At 52.1% G+C, this 26,924-nt stretch overlaps 1 protein-coding gene across 8 annotated transcripts in view; it reads left to right on the top strand.

The window, feature by feature from the left end:
• NTRK3 (neurotrophic receptor tyrosine kinase 3) overlaps positions 1-26,924 on the top strand; it is a 317,709-nt gene that overhangs the window by 102,044 nt on the left and 188,741 nt on the right. For all 8 annotated transcript variants that reach the window (XM_033100325.1, XM_033100331.1, XM_033100324.1 and 5 more), the window contains 4 exons: positions 347-643; positions 6,639-6,662; positions 8,048-8,112; positions 8,856-8,958. In XM_033100325.1, the coding sequence (XP_032956216.1) occupies positions 347-643; positions 6,639-6,662; positions 8,048-8,112; positions 8,856-8,958 (489 nt within the window). The remainder of the gene's footprint in view (positions 1-346; positions 644-6,638; positions 6,663-8,047; positions 8,113-8,855; positions 8,959-26,924) is intronic.

The following is a 26,924-nucleotide window of genomic DNA, read 5'->3' on the forward strand; positions in this document are numbered from 1 at the left end:
GCCAGCATAATGGGCCTGTTCTACCAGGGTGGGGGTAGGGAGGGGACGGGAGCGGAAAGACTGTCATAGGGCCCGACCGAGCAAGTCAGTCCTGGACTAGTGACCTCAGAAATGTGCCCCTGTCCCTCAGAAGAGGCTGTGCCTCCCACTCAGCTCTGCCTCCAGGACACTCCGAACTGGGCCGAGCTCTGCCTTTTGTTAAGTCCCCCACCGACCTGAGAGGGACCCCTCCAGGGAGCTTGGTGAAGACAGACATCTTTTCCCCTCTTTGGCGGCGTGGTGGGGGCCGCCTCTGGCTGGGGAAGCACTGGGGTGCCCAGGGGCTTCAGCGGGCCTCTCCTGGCAGACCCGCCGCGTGTGGTGAGCCTGGAGGAGCCCGAGCTGCGCCTGGAGCACTGCATCGAGTTCGTGGTGCGCGGCAACCCGCCCCCGACGCTGCGCTGGCTGCACAACGGGCAGCCCCTGCGGGAGTCCAGGATTATCCGGGTGGAGTACTACCAGGAGGGCGAGGTGGCCGAGGGCTGCCTACTCTTCAACAAGCCCACGCACTACAACAACGGCAACTACACCCTCATCGCCAGGAACCCCCTGGGCACGGCCAACCAGACCATCAACGGCCACTTCCTCAAGGAGCCTTTTCCAGGTGAGGGAGACCCAGTCCTCCCGGGAGCTCGGGCGGGCGGGTCTGGGGGCCCAAGTGGAGAAGCAGCATCTCCGATGGTAGTTCCCACGGAACCAGACACACACGGGGGCATACCCAGTCACCCCCAGCGTTTTGTGCCAGGGAGACAAGTGTCTTTTGCAGTAACTGTCATAGTACAAACCCCTGAGAAGGACGCACACAGTTGGCTCGGCCTTCCTTTGCTGGGAGACTCCGGGCTGGTAGTTTGCTTTTCAGAGCATCAATTCCTCGTCTGTGAAATGGTCATGATGGCACTGCTCCCATAAGACTCTTGTGCTTTTCAGTGACGTAAGGCACAGAAAGCACATGTCACACAGGCTTTGGCACATAGTGATGATTCAATGACCTTCCATTGCAAGGGGCTTCAGGGCCCCTCCAGGTCAGCTCCTTTCCTCCCTTGTTCCACGGTGAGTTGGTGGGGGTCACCCGGTGCCCTCAGCCCGGGATGATGCCAATGTCAAGTGGACCAGGGTCCTAACTGAAGTAAGGAAAGAACTTTGAACATTGGGGAGGTGATTCTGTCTTTGTGTCTCTGGGCTAGAACATACCAAATGCCTTCCTGAAGTTGCAGAAGAAGAAGACACCCAAAGGGGTTAGGGCAAGTGGTGGCAGCATCTCCTGGTGGCTTCAGCAGTTGATGCGTTTCTGTCAGAGACGCCATGTATCTTTGATGACCTCGGTGATTTCTGCTGAGAACAGGCTGGGTGACCTCTCGCCCTTTAATTCCCAGAAGTTAGGGGTTCTAATGAGATAAAGGGAAGTGTAAACACTACTGAACACACACACCACCCCCACCCCCACCCCCACCGTGCAGCATCTGCTTATGTGAAGGAGACTTTATAGCCCACACAGAACCAGGATGGCAGCTCCAGGAGGCCTCCGTTTATCCTGGCGCAGAAAAACCTAGAGGCCCTGAGAGTGGAACCTGGGGGACATGCGCCTGCATGGGAAGCTTAATTCTTGCCACAGAGGTCCAGGGAGGGTCGAGACGTGCTGATGGTTGAGACCCTGGCAATCCCGATTGGTCCGACATTTCCAGCAGCATCCCCAGTTTGCCCAGTAAAAGGCCTCAGGATACTTGTCACTAGGGGCCACACTGGGCTCTCTTGCGGGAGGTAGGACACGTCCTGGCAGCTTTTAGATGAACAGATACTTTGCCCTCACAGGCCACAGAGTCAGGGCAGGCCTTGTTGGCATAAAGGGCTAGCGTGCCCTTTGCCTTGCCTCTGCCCATCTTGACGTAGAGGCTGAATTCTGTTTTAAAGAGGAGAGCCTACACTCCCTGGTGGGTGAGCCGTGAAGCCCCCGAAAGCAATGCTTCTGTTTCCAAAGGAACACTTCTGGGACCTGGAGAGAGAGCAGGGAGCCCTGGAAGGCTGGGGAGGGAGGGCGAGCCACCCTGGGCTCCTCCCCACCGAGGGTGTCAGTGGGGTGGGGTGGTGGGCACAGCTTTTCCTTTGCGCTCCCTCCCCTCGGGAGGGAAGCAGTTCTCTGCGTCCTCCCAGCCATATAGACACCACTTCTGTCCCCTTCTTATGGTGTCTGGATACCCTTGTCACCTCGTCACCTCCCCTCAGGCCAGTGGTTCTCAGTGGATGGTCCCCAGGCCAGCAGCATCAGTGTCACGTGGGTCTATTAGAGCTCAGCTTCTTCACACCCACCCAGACCTCCTGAAATCACACAGACCGAGGTGCACGTCCCACCTGTGGCCCCGCGAGACCGGCGGCCTGGCTTCCCGAATGGGACTTAGGGCCCGGGGGGCACGCAGGGCAGGCCCACCACTACTCTGCGCCTCTGCTGCTTCGTCTGTGCAGGGAGGCTGACAGTAGCTTGTGCCTCGTTGCCACCAGGGTTACAGGAAGTATGCCGCGTGTTTAGCCCTGTGTCCCGCAGAGGAAAGGCTCACCGGCTCGTGGCTACTGCTAGGACTCGGGACCGGGAGATGCCAGGAGTTGCAGAGTCCTAGAACCAGTAGTCGTTCTCTGGCCAAGCTCATGAGTTCTGACAGGCAATCTTCAGGCAGCGGAAGTTTCACATGCGCTCATTCGTCCGTCAGCAGAGGGATCTCAGGCTAGTTACTCAACCTCCTGCTTCTACCGCGGAGGCTGTGGTGAAGAAAATCCACGTACCGCGGATTAATCCACAGGAAGTGTTCACACCAGTGCTTGGCATAGAGGAAGCACAGAATTACTGGGGCTTTTGTTGTTGTTGTTGTTTTAAAGAACACCCAAAGGCAACTGATAGGGGATCTGTTTTGGGGGTTAAAACAGAAGTTGAGGGTCCTGACTGTTCATGAGCCCAACACCCAGGGGAGAGATTTGGTTAGAACGAATCTGTTCAGTGGAGTGACCTGCGAGTGCAGAAGCTTCCACCAGCAGGGATCTCCTCAGAGCAGGACATTAAAACGAACATATTCTAGAAGCTTTCGGACTGCACGTACAGTCCAAAGGCCGGTGTTTCCCTCTCCGTTTCCAGAGACGCTCTGGAATGTTCTGTGTGGCCTTCAGCCTCAGTGTCTTGGGTCCCTGGATGGACTAGTCATGGCCACTTGTCCTAGAAGCATGAAGCTGACCCTTCTTTGGTGGTCCAGGAACTTGAGAGGAGCTGTGAGAAAGGGTCTGGGAAACCGTGAGGCATCGGAGATCCAAGGGTCAGGCGGGCAGGCGCAGAGGAGGCTGGGGTCAGGTGGGGTGGGGCCACAGAATGTGCAGTTGGGGATCCTTAGCTGATGATGTGGTAGAAGGAGAAATGTTGCCATGGAGAGAGAGAGAGAGAGAGAGAGAGAGAGAGAGAGAGAGAAAAATCTGAGAATACCTGACAAAATATTTCAGAATAAGGGAGCTGCCATAACTCTTGAATTCTCATTTTCAACTTGGCCAGGAAGTCCCTTCATCCTGATTTTTATGACAGCAGAAACCAGAATTCCCTGAGGCCCTGGGTGCAAACACGAGAACCCTTCGCAGTGCCTCCACCGCGGTCAAGGCTGGTTTCCTTCCCCTCGGAAGCTTGTTGAGACTAGAAGGCGGCGCCAGGCTGCTGGGAAAGGCGGCGGCGGTGTTTCCCTCCATGGTTGTGGATTGGCCGTCCTGAGACGGGGCTTCTGTGTGGGATCAGCAGAGCACGTGGAGGCCTGGCCCAGCCTCCCTGCCCCCCCACCCCCATGGCCAAAGCCAGGGCGTCTCTGTCCTCGTCGCCCCGCAGTCCATCCCTCTAGCTGGACACAAGCTGCTGCCTCTTCTCCCTGCTCTGGACCCCACTGGCTTTCCCGCAGCTTTGGGACTGGAAGAGACGTGTGTGTTGCATTCACTCCCCACCCCCCGTTGTATTCAATGGTCCAGTTGTCCTCCCCGCCTGCTGGAGGGGCTCAGAGGTGATGCTGTGCTTTACATCCCATGACCATATATATATGTAGTTGACATTCAGTATTATTTTATGTTAGTTTCGGGTGTACAGTGCGGTGCTCAGGCATCTACACAATCTATGAAGTGATCCCCCCGATAAGTCCAGTGTCCATCTGGCACCCTATGTGATCTATACCACATGATTAATTCTGTTCCCCACACTGTGTCTCACATCCCCACGAGTATTTTGTGAGTACCGGTTTCTCCCCCATCCCCCAACCCTAAAGACTTTTTTTTTTTTTAAGATGTTTAACTTTTCTTTTTGAAGTAGTTTGAGATTTACCGGAAGAAGTTACAGACTAATACAGAGGACTTCCTTATATCCTGCACCTTGCTTCCCCAAATGTGACCGTCTTACGCAGCCCCAGAACAGGGCTCCAAAGCAGGATATCAACGACAACACTGTTATAGAAACTACACACTTCATTTAAGTCTCAGCAGTGACTCCACATCTGTCTATTGCTTCCTGAGGTTCCAGTCCAGGACTACACATTGCACTTAGCTGCCCTGTCACCTTCTTCTCTTTAATTCTGGGATAGCTCCTCAGTCTTGGTCTTTCATGATCTGTGCACTTTTGAAGAATACTCACCAGTTGTTTTCTAGACTGTCCCACAGTTTGGGTTTGCCTGATGTTTTCTCATAACTCAATGTCAGGTGTGCGTTTTTGGCCAGGCCATCAGGGAAGTGGGGCCCTGCTCTTTCCGTCCGCCCGTCATATCCGGGGCCCGTGACGGCTGTCCATCTCAAGACCGGTGATGTTAACTTCACCCCTTGGCCGAGATGGTGTCAGCCAGGTGTCTCCACGGCAAAGGCACGATTTTTCCCATTGTAATTATTAAGTACGGTACTTTCAAAGTTTGTAAAGACCTTATTTCTCTTCATTCTGTCACACATCCGTTTGAGCATTTATTGATGATGCTTGTCTGAACCAGTTACTCTTGTGGTACTCATCAAGTGGTGATTTTTCTCCTCCCGTCATTCCTTCTACATCTATTAATTGGACTTCTAGAAGGAAGAGCTTTCTCTTCTTCTGTATTTATTCAATTATTTATTTTTTATCAGCATGGGCTCATGGATATTTATTTTGTCCTACGGCTTATAATCCATGCATTAATTTGCTAGGGGTGCCGTAAGCAAGTACCAGAGACAGGGCGGCTTAAACTACAGACATTTATTTTCTTACAGTTCCAGAGGCTGGAAGTCCAAGATCAAGGTGTGCGCAGGGTGGTTCCTTCTGAGGCCTCTCTCCTTGGCTGGCAGAGGTCTCTTTCCCTGTGTGTGAATTCACATCCTCTTCCATCTGTGCATGTCTGTGTCCTAATCTCTTCTCATGAGGACACCAGTCAGACTGGAGCAGCGCCTGCCCTAATGACTGCATGTTAACTTAACTACCTTTTGAAAGACTCTGTCTCCTAATGCAGTCATGTTCCAATGTCCTGAGGATTAGGACTTCAACACATAAATTTGGGGCAGAGATAGTTCAGCCTCTAACAATCCATGACTGTCACTATTTATTCAGTTGCTCAAGTTGTCCCAGATTCGGCCTTTGGGAACCCCTCCACTTGGGCTCCTGGGTCCTTTCTCCATGCCCCCATTCATTTTTGAGCATTTTCTTACTTTCTAGTACTACCGAATGTTCCGGGCACATCTCGTACTTTCTCTGCCCCGGCCCTGGAATTATGCGCTTCTCCAAGGAGCCCTCATTTCTGTTATTGGTGAAGGGTAGTGACCGCCCTCGGGTGATTCTGTTGCACTTTGAAGTCTGAGAATCTCTGGTAGCGTGCCGAAGAGCCCAGACTCGGATTCGCTCCCAGCTCTGTCCCTTCTTAGATGAGTGAGATTCCATTAGTTACTTAATCTCTATAGGCCTGTTTCTTTCTCTGTTAAATGGGGATCATGCCACCGACCTCCTGGGGTGGTCATCAGGATTGAGTGATACATTGCAGGAAGCATGTAGCACAGCCCCTCGTGGTTCATTAAAGTCTAGTGGTGAGGAGCTCTCAGTAGTAGGTGAGCCTTTGCTGGAGGCTCAAGCACAAATAGCATCATTTCATTTGGAGGATGGGCGGGATCTATAGGGGTTTCCAAGGATGTCTCAGCGACCTCCTAGACGAAACGACGCTGAGGGGAGGAATTTTGTCTTGAGATCAGAGCTGGCATTTTCAAGAAAGGTCCAGGGAAGCCCACCCTGCAGCTTTTCTTCTTGGCTCTGATGTACCATCAACATCCCCAGCCCTCTGGGTACCCGAAGAGGGGAGGATTGAGACGTTGTGTCTTAGATTTAATTCCCGATCTGGTAGTTTGGTTTCTAGACCCCGGGTGGGCTGGGCCACCTCCCTTGACATTGGGAACTTTATTTCTTATTCCTTCTCCACGTGGAAGATCACCTCCTGAAGAGGTAATGGAGCGTGGTGCTAGGCCAAAGATTTTAGTCTTCCGTTGCTGGGGTCACGTGGGATTAATGGTGAGTGGGAGAGGTCATGGCTATGAAGAATATAGTGCATCTGTTCTACTTTGTATTACATTTGTTAATTATCTCTTTGTCTTTTTTGCAGAGAGCACGGATAACTTTGTCTCTAGTAAGTCTGCTCTACCTTTTGCTTTGAAGCTGATTTATTCTGATACTTTCGGTAACTGCTGAATCCAGAGAGTCCTCTTTCCTGGTCCACCACCATCCCCAGGCCCATGGCAGCTGGGAGCATCTGAGCAAGCGTGAAAGGGAGTTGGAGAGTAGAAATATATCTTGGTCCATTCTAAGCCCCCACCTCTTGGGCAGCTGCTCTGTGCCTCAGTTTCCCCAGGGTTTTTTCTAAGGTCTGCCCGGTTGGATGTGGGATTGCCCATACCCCGAGGGATAGACCTTTGCTGATCATCTTGGTTGTCCCTGCGGAGGGAACGTGGGGCCTCTGAACCCATTAGTGTTTCTCACCTGCTTCGAGGGCCCCAGATGTGGCTGGGACCCACCTCCTGTAGCTGTGATTGACAAGTCTCCTGATAGGCTGGTGCATCTTCAAATGGGATTATTGAGCTGTAGTTTGTAAGTGATGTGGAGCTAGGGCTAGACAATCCCAAAAGGATTTGGTGTTTTGCTCATGGGCTGTGGGGAAACCTGTATTTATTCCTTTTCTTTTTCTCGCCTCCCCTCCCCTCCTTCCCCAGGGAAAAAAAAAAGCAATAGTGACCACTATTTCTTCCCAATGTAATCTGAGATAGTAGACAATCCTTTTTAGGACAGCCCATGCTGTTGGGCACTGATGTAAACATTATCTGTGATTCTTTATTTGTCCTCGGTCTTAGAGGGCTTGCCATCTCAGAGAATGTCCCTCCAGAGAATTCTGAATCGGGGCCATCTCTAGATTCTAGATGGAAGACAATCTGGTACCTGGCTTCCCATCCAGCCTTGCTGGGAAAAGGTGGTGTTTCCTGGTCTTAACCTGAGCTGCCATTGTGTTCTAAAATCTGCGTTAGGGGAACAGAGAATGGCCTGTTTCTGGGGCCACAGGCCTCCTGGATGTCAGTGAGGGGTAAAGAGGGGAAGATGACAGGCATGGAGAGGGGCAGGGGCACGAAAGGAGTGCCCGCCACAGACAGAGAATAGCTGAACGTCAGCACCAGCTGCCGTCACTGACTGAATGTGCCGCATCCAGGCCCTGGCTGGGATCCCAAACCACTTTTTTGGTTTTAGTGCAGCAGCTTACGGGACGATGGCGGGGGGATGGGAGTGAAGCCCCTTTATTCCTCATGGAGCCTGCCTGGGCGCTGTCAGCACCAGCCAGGTGGCCAGGCGGGACCTGGTCTCTGGGGACACCTGCAGAGCCCGGGAAGGACAGGCAGGAAGAGTCTGGTGGGGGTCGGGGGATGGTCTCCAGCAGGACCCCTGGGGGGCCTGGGGGTTGGGCAGGGTCTCACCCGGAGCCTCTCCTGGCCAGTAAGCTAACCCCCTTCTCTTCTGGTTGGTTTGCAGTCTATGAAGTGAGCCCCACACCTCCTATCACTGTGACCCACAAACCGGAGGAAGACACTTTCGGGGTGAGTCACTTCTTGGTTAAGCGGAGGTCGTTTTCAGACTTCATTTGAGTAACTGACTTTCCCCAATATTACCTTACTTGGAGCCCCAGTATTTATGGCAGAAAGAAGCCGTGATAAATGACCTCCTTTCAGGCGGTGGAAACCTTCCTTGTTTGATGAGAATAATTCATTGTTTGAGGAACTCTTTGAGGCTCTGCTCCAAGCCCTGGGGCTCGGAAGAGAACAGTGTGAAAATCCCCGCTCTCTTAGGAACCTGGCTGGGGCTGATCTAAAGGGGCTGCTCACTACACATGCCTTTTCCAGAAGTCAGTTTCCCCCAGCATCTCCCTGGGTGGGTTTTTCGTCCCACCTGACTGTCAGAGCCTGAGGTTCCTCAGGGGAGGAGAGGAAAAGGGTCTTGTGTGAAGAGTTTCAATGCAAATAGGCAGAATTTGCTTGTTGATTAAAACAACAAAACAAGCCTCACTAGGCCTTCTCTTGTGGTCTCTTAGGCTGCCTCCTTCCCCATGAGAGGGGCTCAGGACACTGAGTACTGGAACTTTCTAAAATCAAGTCAGGTGGTTTGTTATTTTGATGCTCTTAGGTTTTCCTGAATTACTTCTTCTAAAGATGTCCCTCGGTGGCAGAGTTCTGAGAGGGTTGCAGGGCTCCTGCAATGGGACCGTTCTCGTTTGGGGTCACCTGTTACTTTGTAGGGTTCTCAGGTGATCTGCGACTGCCCTGACTGTTTTGTCCCCTCCTAGGTATCCATCGCTGTCGGGCTTGCTGCTTTTGCCTGCGTCTTGTTGGTGGTTCTCTTCATCATGATCAACAAGTACGGCCGTCGGTCTAAATTTGGCATGAAAGGTAAGTGGGATTTTCATTGGCAAGCGTCTCCTGGGGGAGACGTGGCCCCCTTTCATCACAAAATGCTGCTTTCATCTCCCTTGGCTTTCCGAGAGGGCCACGTTATTCGGCTGAAGGGCTCCTTCTCCTGTCTGTACCTTTATTGCCAGTAATGATGGACTGAACGCCGTGTTGGTACCTGGGGACCAAACTGTGAGCCGTCTGGTTTTGCTGTGACTGCTGCAAACACTGTTTACTTTACCTGAGCGGGCACAGTGAGGATAATTTGGGAAGGAAGTTGGATTGGAGGGCCAGTGAAGAGCACTTGAGTTTCTTTTCATTTTTGGTGGGTAAAGGGACTCCTTGTTTGAGTAACTCGGGTTTTTCCTTGCTGCACCCATCCGTGGAGTTGTGATGACAGCCGTCAGCATAGCAACATGTAGCGGGGAGTCCGGCCTTGAAAAGTTGCCCAGGCAATGGTTCTCAGCATGGAGCTCTACAGAGTTCCAAAGCAACATGATGGCTAAATCTGCCGGCCAGCTTCCAAGACACAGAGTACCCAAGGCCCTTACGGCCGGAGGGGGGTGGGGTGTGGCTCTCCAGCACCGCTGGCTCCAGTGGGCGGGGCTAAGTGGTGAATTCGCATCCATCTGCCTGGTCCCAGGTTCAAGGGAGGCTGGGTTCCAGTTCGCAAACAGAAACTTGAATTTCCAGGTCTACTTCCCAGCTGGGTTTCCATTTGTGCTGATGTTAGATGGGAGACGGGTGGGCCTGGATGACGAGAGGGTTCCTAAGCCGTTAGGTTGGGGTCTTCTGTGGGATTACGGGATCCAGAAGGATGAACTGCTATGGCTTCTGCACATGAGCTGGCAACTGCGGTGAGGGTGCTGACCCTGGGGCTCAGGGACTAAAGGAGAGTGCGTGCGTGTGTGCGTGCGTGTGTGCGGTTTCTAGGGGTAGTGGTCCCTGCACTGAAATGCACGTTTGCGTGTTTGTACAAGGCAGGGCAGAGTGGGGCATTTGGGATGGAACTAGTCATAGCTTTTGTTATATTCCCCAAAGATTCTGTGACTCCCCTAAAAGTTTAGAACACTGACATACAGCAAGAGACATCAATAGGAGAACAGAAGGCCAGAAAACGTGGTGGTTGCGGGTGGGGGGGGCGCCTGGCTTCCCACAAGCAGTGCTTCTGCACTCTCCCTGTCTGTGCTCCTGACTCAGCTGAACAAGTCACAGCAGAGCAATCCTGGTGTTCTTGAGTCATACGAAACATGGGACCAAGAGAAATACGTGGGCAGGCAAATGGCAAAGAGGGGATCGCGGTTCGGCCTGGGTGCCCATGCCTTAAACAGGATCAGACCGCTGCAGGCACCGTGATTGGAGGTGTTTTATCTGCTGATACTCCCCTGTGCCAAACAGGGCTTCGCTGCTTTAGAAGACGAGCCACCCCCGAGCCAGCTCGGAGCCTTCCATCTTAGCATAATTCTCGGGCTTTGGCTCTAGGACTGGCACTGTTGCTTGTGCGAAGTTCCCTACCTTGGGAGGAACCTTCCTAGGTCTTCCTTCCACCTGAGAAAACATCAGGACCTCAGCAAAGGGAAGAATGGGGCTTTCTTGGCCACCCTAACCCCCCAGGAGGCGCCACCAGCTGAGACCCTGTGACATTCTTGGCAGCACCGAGAGAGCAGATTTTTCCCATTAATTGTCATCCGGTTTCTGGAACAGCGTGTCCCCATGTCGGATGGATCAGGCAGCACCCAGGGTGGTGCCTTCCCCTCAGCTGTCCTGGGAGCCTCTTCCAGCCTCTGCTGCCCTCTTCCAGGCTGAGCTGCTTCCTGGGCCCTGGTTGGGCCAGGAGGACACAGCCCCACAGGTGGCAGTGAAGTACCCCCTTCGTCATGTCAGGCACCTTAAAGAAGTTAGGCTCGAGTTCAAAACAGGATGAGACGGTGTGTCCAAGGCTGACCTTGCTTAGAACTGAGTCTGCGTCTCTGATCTTTATTACGCCGGATTGTGTTTAGGTCTCATTTTAGGATGAACAAACAGATGCCCCAGTCTGTGTGCTCCCTTCATCTTTTATAACCAGCAGGTATCCCAGTGCCCGAAACAGAGTGATGACGCGGGGACCAGAGGTCCCCAGCTCTGACTCAGGCGAATTCTCATCTCTTCATGTCCACGCATCCTCAGCGTTGAATTTGCAAATCTGGGTTAGATCTGTGATGCCACTTTGATGGCTCTTTATTTTCAGCAACGTTAAATACGTAACTTTTCGCAGCCTCTGTTTCCTCAACTTCAAATTCGCATCCTACTCCCGAGCGCACTGGGGTGCTGTGCGTGCTGCCATCGGTGTATAACTGGCCTCCTAAGGGGCTCCGTGGTTGTAGAGAGATTAGAGCTTCGTCAGGCTCCTTGATTGCCCTTCCACGAAGTGCTGCCCTCCCAAGACTCAGTCGTGCCCTCTTTTGTCCCACATACTATTTAGTAAAAATGCTTTTTTTCTACACTCATCCCAGGGCGTTGTCGTCGTGTTGCTCACCCATCACCTCTCTGTCCTGCTGGGCCAGGGCTGACGTGTAGAAGCCACCGTCTCTCGCCCAGGATGCCTGAAACTCTGTACAGGGTTTGGCAAATGCTTGTTGGACTTAGAAATGAATGATTTTCGTTTTAATCATAAAAAAAAAAGCAGAGCTGTAAGATCGATAATGGGCCGATTAGGGCTGATTTGGAAAGGTGGGGTATCTGGGGTTAGGGTGTAGAGTAGGGATGAGGGGGACACTTGTAAAGAATCCCCTCCGCCTGCATCTGAGGACCTGGAGGGGTGTGCGGTGGGGCAGTTATTATGACTTGGCTTCACTGCCTTGAGCTTCACTGCCTTCTGAGAAATGGTTTAAAAAGATAGGAAAATACAAAGGTTAATATAATCAACATCCATATTTCCACCGCTCAGAATAAGCAACTGTTGCTGTTTGGTGTTGTATTTGCTGGTAATGTCTTATTCCCAGAATAAAGAGAGAAAACATTACTGATGAAACTAAGTCGGCTTTAACTGTCACCCCTGGTCCCATTCACGCCCGTTTCCATAGGCAGCCGTTAGCCTGTGTATGTCTCTCTCCCTGTGCCCTGGCTTTCTCTGCGGTCTCTGCACACCTGCCCTCCTCCCAGCCAAACTCAGACCCGCAGACGGCCAGGTTAGCAGCTGCGCTCACCCATGGCAGTGCTAGTGGCCAAGACAGGGAACAGGCAGATTTAAAACATTTTCCGATACATATATATATATGCATACGCAAATGATATGTATATGCATGCAGATTATATGTATGCGTCTGCATACATATGTATTTGTTTTTGTTTTGCCTTTGTTATTTTCAGGCATACAGAACAACATAGTGACCAGACATTTACACACTTTACAAAGTGATCACCCCAACAAGTCTCCTATTCACCTGACACCGTTCGTGGGTATTAGAACATACTGACTATACTTCCCATGCTGCACTACACAGCCCCGTGACTGTTTTTTTAAATTATGGTTGACATTCAGTATTATTTTATATAAGTTTCAGGTGTACAGCGTATAGTGGTTAGACATTTATATAATTTATGATTTATGAAGTGATGCCCCCCAATAAGTCTACTACCCATCTGACACTATACAGTTATTACAGTATTATTGGCAATATTGCGTATCGTGTACTTTACATACTGTGACTCTCCTGTAACCATCAATTTGGGCTCCATACTCCCTTCACCTTTCTCACCCAGCCCCCCAAACCTCTCCCATCTAGTGACCATCACTTTGTTCTCTGTACCTATGGGTCTGTTTCTGTTTTATTTGTTCATTTATTTTGTTCTTTAGATTCCACATATAAGTGAAATCATATGGCATTTGTCTTTCTCTGTCTGACTTATTCCAGTCAGCACAATACCCTCTATGTCCATCCACATTGTTGCAAATGAGAATATTTCATTCTTTTTATGGCAGAGTAATGTTCCATTATATAAATGTGCCACAATTCTTTATCCAACGGTCTATTGATGGGCACTTAGGTTGTTTCCATACCTTGGCTATTGTGAATAGTGCTGCAGTGAACATAGCAGTGCATATATCTTTTCAAAGTAGTGTTTTGGATTTCTTCAGATAAATATCCAGGAGTGGAATCGCTGGGTCATAAGGTAGCTTGAATTTTAATTTTTTGAGCAGCCTCCATACTATTTTCCATAATGGCTGCACCAATTTGCAACCTCACATTTTGGGTTTTTCTTTTTCTCATTTATTCTGTTCTTTAGATTTCACATATAAGTGAGATCATATGGTATTTGTCTTTCTCCGTCTGACTTATTTCACTTAGCATAATGTTCTCTAGGTCTGTCCATGTCGTTGCAAATGGTAAGATTTCACTTTTCTTTATAGTTGAGTAATACTCCATTGTATAAATGTACCACAGTTTCTTAATCCAGTCATCTACCGATGGGCATTTCGGTTGTTTCCATGTCTTGGCTATTGTGAATAGAGCTGCAATAAACATAAGAGTGCATGTATTTTTTCGAATTAGCATTTTGGATTTCTCTGGATAGATACCTAAGAGTAGAATTGCTGGGTCATAATGTAGTTCCATTTCCAGTTTTTTACAGGTCACAAATTGCATTTATTTGCAGATATCTAGAAAACAGTCAAAAGCATGTATATCTCTTCATATAGATCTTGTTAATAAGTTTTATTTGGACAAGAGAATTGTGCCACAGCAGTTTTAACCAGCATCGTTAAAGCCTGCAGCACTCCCAAGAGTGGGCAGATACGTACAGTACGTGAAGAAAGATACACATATGCATATTTCTGTATGCATACACGTGCACATTTACAAAATGCAGTACTTTATGTGTGTTAATTTATGCACAGGTTTATACTCTTAAGCACCCTTCTGCATCTTGCTTTATTTACCTGTCAGGTGTTAGACATGTCTCCATGTTGGCATGTGTAGACATTCTACGGGGCACCTATCTTATGGGAGATAAATATATTAACTAGATCGCATAGGAATCAGCTGAATGTGCATTGTCTCAGACACCTCTTTACTTTGATCAGCTGCCATCTTGTTGATCAAAATTTTGGCTTGAGGAGGGGTCCTGATAGATGCAGCTCGTTCTCTCTTGGAATCACAAAGGTTGTAAAGTGGTGCTCAGTGGATGGGGGGGGGGTCCCTTTGGACTGTTGCTGTAAAGCAGTGCCTTAGAGGGGCACGGGTGATCCTTACTGTATTCGGTGTGGTGGGCGCTGCTGTTGAGAACAGACACTAGAGTAGCACCTGCTGGAGCTGGGACCCAGAGGCTCCCTGCGGGGCCGGGAGTTAGCTCTCTGATTGCTGGGTCACGGACGCTTGGAGGGTGGATGCTTGGGAGCTTCAGGGCAGGGGCCATTTACTGGGAGGTACAGAAATATATACAAATATTTCCATATTTTAGCAACTAATTATATTGTGCCAGTGCACCCTGGGCTTGGAAGGGACAGAATTTACACCAAGCCCTTCCTCACAAAATCTTTTTCCATTAGACATCCAAAGGCCATGGCAATGATGTAGCAGGGCTCTCTGGCATCTGTATTTACAGATGAAGAAACCCGAGGCTCAGAAAAGGAGGTGCCTTGCTCTGGTTTCAGGTCTGCTTAGGCTGCGTTGGGTCTAGAACCCCCACTGTAGTCCCACCCACTTTTCACAGCCTCACTGCCAGCTTCTGGCTGCCCCACCGTGAACGTCCACAGTGCACCTGCCATCTTTATTTCACATGGTTGTTAGAAAAACAACCAGGTAAAAGATACTAGTGTGTCTTTAAATAAGGAGACATGTCCTATAGTTTTCATATCAGGTGAGTGTCGTTGTTATTGAATGGAGAAAGAAGCAAATGTGTGGGATTTTTGCAGCCTGTAGAAAGAACATACATTGTTTGACCTCTTAACCTTGTGACAACTTTGCAGGTATCTTTGAATACTTCTAGATCAGAGAAACCGTGGGAGTTTACTTCACAGTTCGTGGCTTCCTGGTACTCCCACAGTGGAAACAGAATAATGGTTTATTAGAGTACGCAGAGCTTAGCCTTACTAGGCTAATGTCCCCATTGTACAGATCGGGAAACTGAGACCCAGAGAAATGCAGTGGCACGCCAGAGCACACAGCTAGCTCGCCCTACTTCCCCGCATATGTGCTGTGTGCAGAGAGGGTCCGGGAAATGAAGCTGGACTGTGAATTAATCAATTCAGTTCTTCCAGTACCTTGCGTCATTATCTTTGAATGCCATCCCACTTGAATGAGGCCTTCAAAGATGCCTCTTATGAGTCCACTTTTCTCAAGCTGGGACACGCCAGGAAAGACGGGAACTGATGGAGGAGTCTTGCCTCCCAGACTGAGAGAGGACTTCCTTCATTCCTTTCTGGAAACGTGGGAGACTGCGTGGCAAGGCAGCGGAAACCGGAAGGCTGGGAAGGAAGGGAGTCAAGAACTGCCGCTTAGGCTTCCGGTAATACGTTACGTGCTTCCTCAGCTACCGCTGGCTTTTCGTCCTAACGGTTGGCTGGGTGCCGGTGCCTGCGATCAGCTCTCCAGGGCTGTTCCATTGTGAATTAGCGCCAGTTAATAGGTGCTTACAGTAAAGTGCTTGCCTATTTGATTATGATTGGGGATTCTTAACATTTTTTCCGTAAACAGATGGTAACTGTCCTCTGAGTGGATTGTAGAATCACGCCAGAGTCTTGATTTGGAGGGACGGGCTCCTGCCAAAAAGATCTTGGGGGCTGCTGCCCGAGTTGAATGTCTTGTTATCCTTCTGGTTTGACCGCTTGCTTACAGGGAATGATTCGACGTGGGAAGGAGTTGTTTCTGCCCTCTCTCCGAGCCGTGAAACATTGGGCTGAGGAGGGTTCCTTCCAGCTGGATGGACATAGGGCTGGGAGACACATTGGATGTCCAGTGTTGAATGCTCCCACTGGCATTTCTTCCTGAGCTGGGATCGATGGGAATATCCATGTGTCTACAGCTGGGAGCACAGAGCCAGAGTGGTATACAGATGAAGACCTCTGAGACCATTCAAAGGGGACCTGGACCCTAGATGGGGCACGCTTGGTGCCATTGGGAAGATAGCTTCTTTGGCCCTGAGAAATACGCTGATTTGGTCACAAACCAAGAGCAGTGCAAGGCAGATGTGGAACTGCGTGAAGGACTTGGGTTTCCTGACTTTCTGAAGGTCCACTCTTCCTTCTTGCTTGTTTTCTTTCTTGACTTCTTTTGCTCTTTCCTCGTCTGCATGAGGTATGAAGGGAGGAAGGCACATCTGGCTCCTGTAACGGTCCTGTACTCGGGACTCCTCGTGGAAGGTGGCTCTTGGAACATATTTTTCAGAGAGGTTTCTGGATTCATTTCCTATGTTATTCTTAGGGCCTTGGGTTCCCTTAACCAATGCCCTTTCCCTCTTTTCAGGCTCCTTGGCAGATTGCTCAGCACAAACAATGCTCCTAGCATTTGTTCAGGTCTAAATTAAACAGGTTAGGTGTGTGGCCAGTCCCAGGCAGGGACACACAGTAACGGAAGCCAGGAGCCGTCTGCTTCCCGGCTTCTGCTTTGGGCTTCATTGTGAGTTTCTGGCTACAGGTGAAGCGTCGTCCTCCTTGGTGACTGCATTCTAGAATGTGGTGCCCGGACCTTTGAGAAGAAGGCTGGAGGGAGTGCGGTTTTCCTGGCATGCCTTTGCTGCCCTGTCTTTGTGGGAGCTTTGCAGTCATGCAGTGAACCGAACACCGCTGGTCGTGTTAAGCCTGGACTGCTCCGTTCCTCTCTCTCGGGGCTCCAGGGAACCAGCTGTCCTCCAGCACGGACTCTTCTGTTTGAAGGGACAGCCCTGGGTTTTGTGGGCTTCCAAGTGTTAGCCTCTGTGGCTGCCTGCTTGCTGGCTGTCCTTGGCCCCTGTGTCCCGTTCGTCTGGGCAAGGGTGACCCGCATGCTGGGGCCCACAGCCAAGCGATTGCCTCTCTGATTCATTCGATTTTGGCAGCAGAGCACAGTTCTTATGAATCCGCGCCCTTGCATCTGGTGCCACAGTGTTAACAGCCCTTTGATACCTCAGTTTAGAAGTTCTCAGCCTTTTGTCCCCTGCTTCACACGTGATGGAGGGCAGTCATGTGCCTTCCACAGTGCTGTGGGTGTAACCAGGCTGTTGGATGAGTGCTGGCCTTGCAGTGGTTTCACACCTGAGAAAAAGGTTCAGAATATGAGTGAGCAAAAGGGATTTTTTAAAACCAGGAATAAAATCAAATGCATATGAATTTTCACTCTTAAAATGTTCACAAACTTTAGTATTTTCCTGTTTGCCAGACGTTCTGGTGACACACTTCCGCACCGATCCAGACATCCTAGAGTGTCATGGCCCAGGGTGGGACACGAAGAGGGGAGGGCACTGCCAGCCTGGACTTTCTCACAGTGTGCTCTGCCCAGCGTGGTGGGCGCCCCTGCGGAGTCAGGCAGCGGAAACTGCTCCACAGAACCTCCATCCTCCCATGGCACGTTCTATCCAACTCTGCCGCTTCTCCTGTGGGTCGTGGGGGCTTTCACTGGCCCACGGGAGGAGCGACCACAGGCTTTAGCCAATGAGAAACTTCCACGTGGCTGCAGTGCCCGAGCCCTGTGTTTACGTAGCCCATTCTCCCACGTACTCTGCAGAGGCTTTGGGATGTCCAAAGAATGGCCCTCGAAACCACAGGCAGCAAAGCAGAGAGATCCAAGTGACTGTTTATCGGGAAACATGATTTTGGACGAGGGAAGGAAAACCACATGCCGAAAACAATAGCAGACCAGGCGGCTGCTGCAAATCTCTGGTCCGAGCTCTTCCTCATGCCACTGCCCTTCGTGCTGTGCATTTCTCATTTGGGATGAGCTGGACAGCATGGGGAGGGGGGCGGACGTGCTGCTGCAGGAGGCCTGGCATCCCTCCTCCAGCTGCGGCTCAGGGACCAGGTGTGTCTGCCACCTGCTCCAGGTCCCGGCTGCCAGAGGAGGGGAGGAGGCGCTTCCGGGTGGTCTGTCCCTGGCTGTTACACTCACAGAGGTAGTAAGCCACCTCTTCCTCCCTTTCTCCACACCTGAGTACATTTGGTATAGGAGAGCCTAGTTTGCATTGAGATACTGGTTTGGTGCATAGAATTTTGAAGGCTTGGCTCACTCACTGGGTTCTGTGAGATCATGTACATAAAACAGAAACGGTAATCTAGAACCCAGTACCCAGAGAGTAGGAGCTGCTCAACCAAACAGTAGCTGATTGTGTACTTATCACCATTACTCTGACAATCAGCCATCGCCTGAGGTCGATACCATCATCCTTTCCTTTCACAGATGAGCAAACTGGGGTTCTGAGAACCCTGGTGGGGTCCTTGGGTCTGTCTGACTCCAAGCCGTGTGCTCCTAGCTATGATCGAGCCGGGTAAAGTCAGGACAGAAGGGGCTCCCCATCTGCTGGAAGCCTTGGGGGTCCCCATCCCAGGGGGATGCAGAAAGCCCTCCACAGATGGTCCTTTACTTCCCTCCATCACCTGAGAGCTTGTCGCCTGCACACGAACCAGCAGCCAAGTCCCCGAGCTGACAGCCGCATCCTGTCCTCTTGTCAGTTAATAAGTGGCTTATCCCATCTCAGGACACTTGGCTGCAGGATAACGGGGCCTTTTGTGGCCCTGGTCCTGGCTCTTTAATCCACATCCCCAACCCTTTTCTGCCGTCTTCCTCTGTCTCTCCAAGTGCTCAACACCCAGAAACAGCACAGCACACCGTGGCCAAAACTCCATTTCCAGATCCCACCTGAGGCCGTGACTTGTAGCCACCTGCCTTGGGAGGGCCAGGTTCAGGTTCAAAGAGACACCTGAGACAGGTGAGAAGCAGCGGTTTCCATGGAAACCTCGGCCAATGTGCCCTAAACCGTGCTTAGGGTTAACCCCACACCTCATCATGGGTATAGCAGTGAACGTCCTGTGAGCCAGAGATTCCGAGTCATTCTTTCTAGATACCTTGCCCTCCTTCACCAGTCCCCACCCCTCCAGCCCTGCCCGCCCCCATACAGCCCCAGGCCTGCCCACGTCAGCTCTCTCTTTGCACGCCGCCACCATCCATTCTCTCCAGGTGCTGCTCTCCGCTTTCTAACCAGACCTCCCACATCCCTCTGTGGTCCTGGCCCCTTCGGCGGGTTTTCTACACTGCACAGTGTCAGTCCCAGCTGTGCAGGGGAAATCTGCGTGTCCATCCCTCCTCCAGTCGCTCCAGGCAACCCCCTGCCCTCAGGAGGAATGCCGACACCCTGCTACCCCTGAATGGCCCTGTGTACCCCCAGTCTCACCTTGCCAGGTGTCCATCCTGCTTCTGCACTGTCCAGGGCTCCCCAAGACCACGAGCCTCTGCCTGGACTGCCTCCCAGGGTCCCCACCCCACAGCTTCTCAAGTTCCCAGGTCCTGCTCCTTCTGGATCCTGCTCAGTCTGCACTCCCCCAAGCAGGCCTGCCCCGGCCGCCCAGAGCAGGGGAGCCCTGGCGGCGACGGCCGTCCAGCACCACGCACCTTCTGCCCTAGCACCTTGCCCAGGTAGGGAGGGAGTGTTTGGTGGACACTGTCTCGCCCAGAAGGCTGACCGTGTCGGGCTCGCTCACACAGAATTATTAATGTCAGCAGGCTGCCTATGCAGAAGGGTGCGTGGGTGTCCTCTGGCCACCTTGGGCTTTGCACCCAAAGGGCTGGAGCCTGGAGCTCCTCCCCTGACCACCAGCACCCCGTTTGGTTACTGCGGTGAGGGGGCATGCAGTCTGGGATAGTTTGGTTTGGTGACCGTTGGTTGCCTGTAAGACAGAAGTGCTGACGTTCTCCTCCAGGTGACCGCCCTCCCCTCCCCATGCAGCCATTCCTGCCACCCTGTGGAGTCCCACGGACAGGGAAGCACGAGGACGGAGCTGCCGTTCCCCGAGATCACACCATGTTTGTCTGGCCCTCGTTCGCCCTTGGTGTCTCATCCTTCCCCCGCCACCTCGTGTGGACTCTGTAACTCGTGTGGCTTCTTCTTGCACCCACGCCACTAAGATTTCTTTCCGAGCCGTGGTCTGGGTGCACATTACAGCTTAGAGTCAGACGGGTGTGGGGTCGAATCCCAGTTCTGCTGCTCGGGAGCCGCGGCGCTTAACGGTGACTCATTAACTATTCTGGGCCTCCGTTTCCTCAGCTGACAAATGAGAAGGATAATTCTTACTATGCAGGGTTTTATGAGAATTAAATGAAATTACGTATATAAAGCAATTAGTTTAGTCCCTGGCCATGTAGTAATCACTGGATTAATGGGATGAGGGGAGGAGTAACGAAGCCTTTTGCTCCATGTAGACAAGCGCTGAGGAATCCACAGGTCCCGTTACGCCTGTGGTTTGCAGCCTGGGGGCGGGGGGGCGGGGGGCGGGTCTTTTATACACTCCAACGTCAGGATCTCAGTGAGGGGGATCCAGGTATCAATATTTCTAAAGCTGCCCAGGTGATTTCACTGCTTAGCCAAGGTCGTGAGCCTGCATTGTAGCGGCCCTGCCTCTCTGACAGAGACCAGCCCTTCGGGATGGAAGGACACGGGAGCAGGAAGATGTGGAGAGAAAGCTCCCAATTATTGGTCCCCCACTACATGTCAGGCTCTGTGCTTGGTTGGCCCTTTACCTACATGTTCTCATGTGATTTTCACCAGGCACTTGTGATACCCAAATTATTGTCCCTGTTTCTTATCCGAGCTTCAGGACGAGCATCAGGCATCAGTTGGCTTAGGAAGGCAGGACCGTGAGACCAGAGTGGCACCAGGGCGTCCTCGCCTTCCATTTCCGGTCCCTGCTGTCCCTCCTGCAGCCCACTCCTCCAGGGAGGTGACTGACACCCCGGTTTTCACCGCCCGCTGTGTGGGGGCAGGCTGCCACACCCCACACCTGTCCGCCTGCAGTGGTTAATGGTCCAGCTCGCTGGCTGCTCTTCGGGACCTCGCCAGTGACGTACTACCTGTCCTGCATGCGCGGTAGGTCGAGCTGTTTGCTTAACGGAGAGACGTAAGTGCCTCGCGAAGGCTCCCCGTGGATGAGGGGAGAAGCACTCGCTGACCTGGAATGGGAGCATTGTGTTGTTTTGTATTTGCTTCAATTTCCAGACTCTCTATGGGGTTGGGGAACTGTGAGGGGTGGGGCGGGCACAGAGCGGGGACTCTTTCTTGGCTCCCTGTACGGGTGGATCAGAGGGACAGTTCTCTAGTTCAGAGCTTCTCACGCTTTCCTGGGCACCTACAACACTAGGGGGTCTTGTTAAAATGCAGCTTCTGGCTCGATGGGTCTGGGGTCGGGCCCGAGACTCTGGCTTTCTCTCAGGCTCCCACGTGAGGCAGATCCTGTTGGTCTGCCAGCCACGCTTGGCTTTGCGAGGCTCTAGCTTCCAACAAGGGACCCCCAAGTCTATTTTCTGACCCCTGCGATTTCTAGTTTGGGAAGTGTCATGGGATGGTTTAGAAATCTGCATTCTAGTCCTGACTCGACTGTAATTTATCTTTGGGTGTCTTACAAACTTCACTTTTCTCCTCCGTAACGGGAACGCTTTGAATGAAGTGGCTTCCCAGGTCCCTTCTGGTTGTGGCATCTCATAATCCTGCCCATTGGATTTGGTCAGGGCAGATGAGAGGGAGCAGGGCGTAAGGAGGATGGGAGCCAGGGGAGGCGGGAGGCGACAGGAGTGTCCGCTGCGTGAACGAGCTGTTCCTTGAGGATCCCCAGGTCTGACTCATGAGAGGTCAGAGGTGGAGGAAGACGGGCCCTCGGTTCTCTTCTGTGCTGTGTGTCCAAGAGCCCGGGGCGGACTGAACTCCTGGCAGGTAGGGGGCTGGCTCTGACTTCCTGAGTCGTGTACTTGGCTTCTCTGAATGGCAGGAGTGTATTGGGGGGACACCTCCCGTTCCGCACGTCCTGTGAGGGCTCTTTCTGTGCCAGCACAGGTCGAGGCACTGGGGAATGAAGGCATGAGTAAGACACATTTTGTGTCCTTAACAAGCGCAGGACGTAAGAGAATGGTGTAGTTTTCAGAACCTGGAGTCTTGCCCTTTCTTTCAGATCAGAGTCTGTATGAGCTGTGAGTCCTGCCATCAGCGGGGGGAGGCGGGGCTTGGATCTGTGCCCACCACCTGGCATCTCTGCCTGTGGGACTCTCTGGATGCCGTGACCCCGGGCCTGTCCCTACTTGCCCACCACCAAATCTCTTGGGGGTGATTTGCTCTCTGATTGGGCTCCTCCACTGGTCTGCCTTTGGGGTGTCCCCCAGTTGCTTGCCCCTCTCCACCTGATCGATCTGCTGGATCCCCGGGTTTTGACCGCTCCCAGTCTGGCCTCTCCCACTGCGGCTGTGACTTAGTCACACACTGCTCATTATTTGGTGGGTCCGGGCCCACGATTATGTGAAATTTGCATGTCACCTTTTCCTGTGGGAGGTTTTGCCCATGGCGAGGCTTTACCCATCCTTCCCGATTAGTCATGTTCACCTGTAAGTGGCGAGACTTGAGCTCCTGTCTCTGACTGTGCTCGGCAGCCCCGGGATGGGCCATGGTTGGGCCGGGGGGCCCAGAAGGCTTTCAGAGTGGATTGTCACCTCTGCTGGCTTTCCCTGGGGAAACATGGACGCTGTCCTGGTGTGGGTGGGGCAGCTGTCTTCGTCTCTGCATTCCTTCCGGACCAAGAAAGGCTCTCAAAACCAGGGGTCCCAGTCACCCGGTGGCCCCAGGAAGGCGTATGACTCCCTCGTAGGAATAGAAAATCCTGAAGAATCATTAGTGGTAATACTAGTATTCAGCAATGACCCTTGTTAGCATAAAGCACGTGAATGCACATATCTGAACGTCCACACACAAATCTGTGTAACCGTAGTCTCTACCTAAGTGTCTGTATTCACAGACGTATTCACACATATATTTACATGAAAATAGTCTTGAACAATCCATACAGTTTTTTGCCCTATTTTTTTTCACTTAACGATGTTTCTTAAACATTTCTCCATGTCATTCACTAGACCCATCTCTTTAGCTTTTGCATTGCTCTGCAAAGCTTATTTTGCTTACTTTCTTGCTTTTTTCTTTTCACGTTGCTCCTGTATTATACCATTTCATTTGGTTAATTCAGAATTTAATCTGTTTGCTCAGAGGCTACATGGCAAAGGGGCAAAAGGCGCATTTATAAAATATGAATGAATGTAAGAAAGACACAGGCCATGCCTTAGCTTCTCGGCTCCTCTCAGCTCCCATTGTGTGTGTTTGCAGCCTGGCTTTGTTCGGGAAGCATCAGGTATGAGCCGGCTGGGCAGAAGCCAAGCCACTGTATCAGTCAGCAGTTACAGATCACCCACGGTGGGCCTTGAGGACGCAGCTCCTCCATGAGCAGACCAGTGTGGAAGCGGGAATGGACTCAAATGACAGGTGTGACCTTAACAGTGGAATCCTTAGTGTGCACACACACACACACACCAGCAAAGGCCAGTAGCGTGACACGGGCCTCGGGAAGCGGGGGCTGTGGGCCAAGCCTGGGCGAAGGCCGGAACTGGAGACTCGACTGGACAAGTCACTTGGGCTCTGAGCCTCAGTTGCCCTCCTCTGTCACTGAATCGACAGTGCCTTTTGGATAGAGCTTTGAGAGCATTACCTAGGATTGCATACGGGAAACAGTGCAGTGATCCCACGTGGTCAGCGCTCAGAAAGTGGCCACTGGCATATTTTTAGGGATCTCCTGGGTGGGAGGAAGGTAGCGCTCGTGTATGTGTGTTTCCACTCAGGAGATCCCTTCCTTTTAATGAAACTGAAGTAGTTTATGGAGTTCTTTTTATTCAACCTGTGGAGGAAGCACAAGGAAAAGATAGAGCCGTGCCCTCATGTTACAGAGAGAGAAATTCAGACCAAAGAAGCAGCCGTGTGTCAGGGCTGGTGGGAAGAGGCTCGGATGAGAAGTAAGGAGGTGGCGGTTCTCCTCCTGGCCCTGGTTCCGAATGGCCGTGTGGCCTGGGGCAGTCACCTGCTCTGTCTGAGCCTCCGCGAGCCCACTGGCTGGGCCATCTCGGCGCTGAGGCCTCTCCACGCCCAGCCCTGTCTGCCTCTAAGGTGGTCGTGAGGCAGTCAGTGGCCCCTCCTTGAATGTTCCCATCCTTCTGGGTGGACATTTGTGAGGGCTTAAGCATGGGCAGTCAGGCCACTGCCCTCTGCGCCCAGGAGGCCACGGCAGTTGCCCACACTTGGCAATGTGGAGAATACACTGGGGGCGCCGTGACAACCATCGTGTCCGCTGCCTCACCGTGCATTATGTACGCTCATCCTTCCTGGTCACTGGGGAAGATGAACGAAGTCTTAGCAATCAGAGCCCTGCACAGCCGTCTCTTGGCTCAAGTCCGTCGAGACATCAGTCCACGGAGAGAGCCGGGACTCGAGAATTTCAGGCTGGCCCCCCAGGTGAGAGAACTCACAGGGCTCCCCCTGGCTGCGTGGCAGTCTGTATTGCAGAAGCAGAGTGGGGTTACGTCTTGTGCTCCAAACATAAGAGAGCAGGTGCGTAGACGGTTGACCCTTGGTCTGGCCTCTGCGCCTTCCCAGGTGGATCATTTCTCCCCTGTGTTTCCCGTCTCCCCGCCAGTGCCAGAGAGCTGTTTAGGAAGGCCATGTCCTCACGCATGCCCTATCCTCATGGCTTCCTTGAGCTGACGGCACAGAGCTAGCCGTGGGAAGGGAGAGACGACACGGAGATGCGAGCCTCCGCCGGCAGAAAGGGCCAGGGGAGGGCAGTCAGCCAGGAAATGGGCAAAGGCAAACACAAACACGGTGCCAAGCGTCTGAATTTCACTACCCAAGGCTGGGGGGTGGCATCACCATGAGACTGTCAAGGGCATTTCGCCAAAAGTCAAAACACGGTGCCGATGACAAAGTGAGGAGAAGCCAGCCGCTGTAATCTTCATCCTCGTGAAAGGCTGTTTGGAAGGAACAAGTGACCAAACATTATGAAGACACAAGCTGATTGCCGTAGGGAAGACAAAGCTCGCTCCAAGGAAGTGCACATCTTCATTAGAGGCAGTAGAATGATTTCAAAAGCAAGCTGAGAAGTCGCTCTTCCCTAAAAGCCACAACCTACCCGTGTCTGAGCTGGAGGGACTGTCCTGCTCATGGAAGGACTCGCCTGCATGCAACAGACGTCACCATCTTCCCGCGATAAAGGTGGGTACGTGCCTGTCCCCTCTGTCACACCGGGTCACGATGGAAACAGCAATCTTAAGGCAGTGTTACTTGTCTCCACGGCGTTCTGCAAAGCGGTCCTGCCCCAGGATCGGCTGTGCTGCTGGGGACAGGGTGGCGTGTTCCTCCCGATGTCTGGCTCCTTAGGACAGGACGGGGCCCAGTCTGGCAGGAATGATTGACTGGGGAGGAAATGCATGAGCACAGCAAACCGACGTCCGTAGCCAGGTGTATGCAGAAGTGTACCTACAGCCATCCGAGGTTTACCAGAGCCTTCCACGGGGGGCTGTTGGCTGCTGGCTCAGCAGTCAGCCATGGCATAATTGGCACCCGTCTGGCCACTATTTCTGAGGCTTTGCAGGTGGAAGCCCCATGGAAAGCAGGGGTAAATGGTGGTGGCAGTCCTTGGTGCTTCGGTTATAACACGCTTACAGTAGCACCCAAACCCATTGAACTGGTTTTTGGAGCCGAGCTTGAGTCCTGTTTCACCTCTGTGCCATCTGTCTTGCCCTTTCCCAGTCAGTCTGGGAAATGACTGGAAGGTGACCAGCACTTGGGCTGGGGCAGTTCAGCTTCGCCTGCTCCTGGCTGCCCAGGCGGGTGACTCCCAATCGTCGAGTTCTCTGAGGACCGGAGAAGCTCTAAGTCGTCCTGGCCAAATCCATATCCCCCTCTCCAAATCCTGCCGTGTTTCCGTAGGTGTGGGACTAGGTTCCCCGCTGTGGGTTCTCATCAAGTGGCTGGGTGCCGTTGTCACTTCCACTTTCTGGTCTCAGTGTTTATCCCCTGGTCATATGAACTTTAGTGACTGACTATTCGACCAATGTGGTGATAGCAGAAGAGACCGACGGTCTTGGTCCTTTCTCCTCTTTTTGGTGCAGAATTGGAGGCTTGGAGAAAGATCGGGTGGCTTCTCTTAGGACCGTGTTGGTTGGGGCACAGCCAGGCTGGGGTCTGGTCTCCTGGCTCTGGATGCCATGTTCCCCCCACCATAGCACTTTGCACCTCTATGAACTTAATTTCTGGCTTCTTCGTTTCAGAGAGCACTTGGGCAACCAAAGCGTGGGGGAAATCAGCAAAGTAAGGATCCGAATCTTGGATTCGTGTTCCTCTTTGGAATGTGCTCCATAGCAGCCTTTTCCCTTGCCCACCGTCTTGTGGTCAGACTGTCAGCTTTTAGCAGGTCCTGCAGCCAAGGCGCTGCCCCTCCCCCACCGCCCCCTTCTAAATTGTACCTTTCCCTTTTCATCAGCTGGGTCATGTGTTCCCTTCCACATCCAAAATCAGTCTTGCTTCTCATTTTGAGTGCTTTCCCTGGTTCTGTGAACGCTCTCCAAGCTGCGGCCATCTTTTGGCTCAAAAGCTGCCCGAGTCGCTTTCACTGTTCACCACCCGGGAGCCTGTCACAGCCCCCTTGATGGTTTCCAGCCCCAATTCCGGAGCACCCAGGGCTTATGCCACTCGGTACATGGGCTGCTCTCCAGCTGGCCTGCGCTGTTACACTTTGTCGTTCGCACAACCCCCTCCCCTTTCCCGAGCGTCTTTCAGGATTCAACAGGTGAGTGACTCCTTGGTCACAAAAAATCCCAGTCAGCAAGATTAAAATCATCGATTGTTTTTTTTTTTTTTCATTAATTTTGATTTTTAAAAGGCTATTACATTACAATAGTAGTTCTCCCGATTACTGAGTTTTTTGCACCTCTTTACATTTCGTGCAG

This window comes from Rhinolophus ferrumequinum, chromosome 28 (assembly GCF_004115265.2).
Source record: "Rhinolophus ferrumequinum isolate MPI-CBG mRhiFer1 chromosome 28, mRhiFer1_v1.p, whole genome shotgun sequence".
NCBI classification, from domain to species: domain Eukaryota; kingdom Metazoa; phylum Chordata; class Mammalia; order Chiroptera; family Rhinolophidae; genus Rhinolophus; species Rhinolophus ferrumequinum.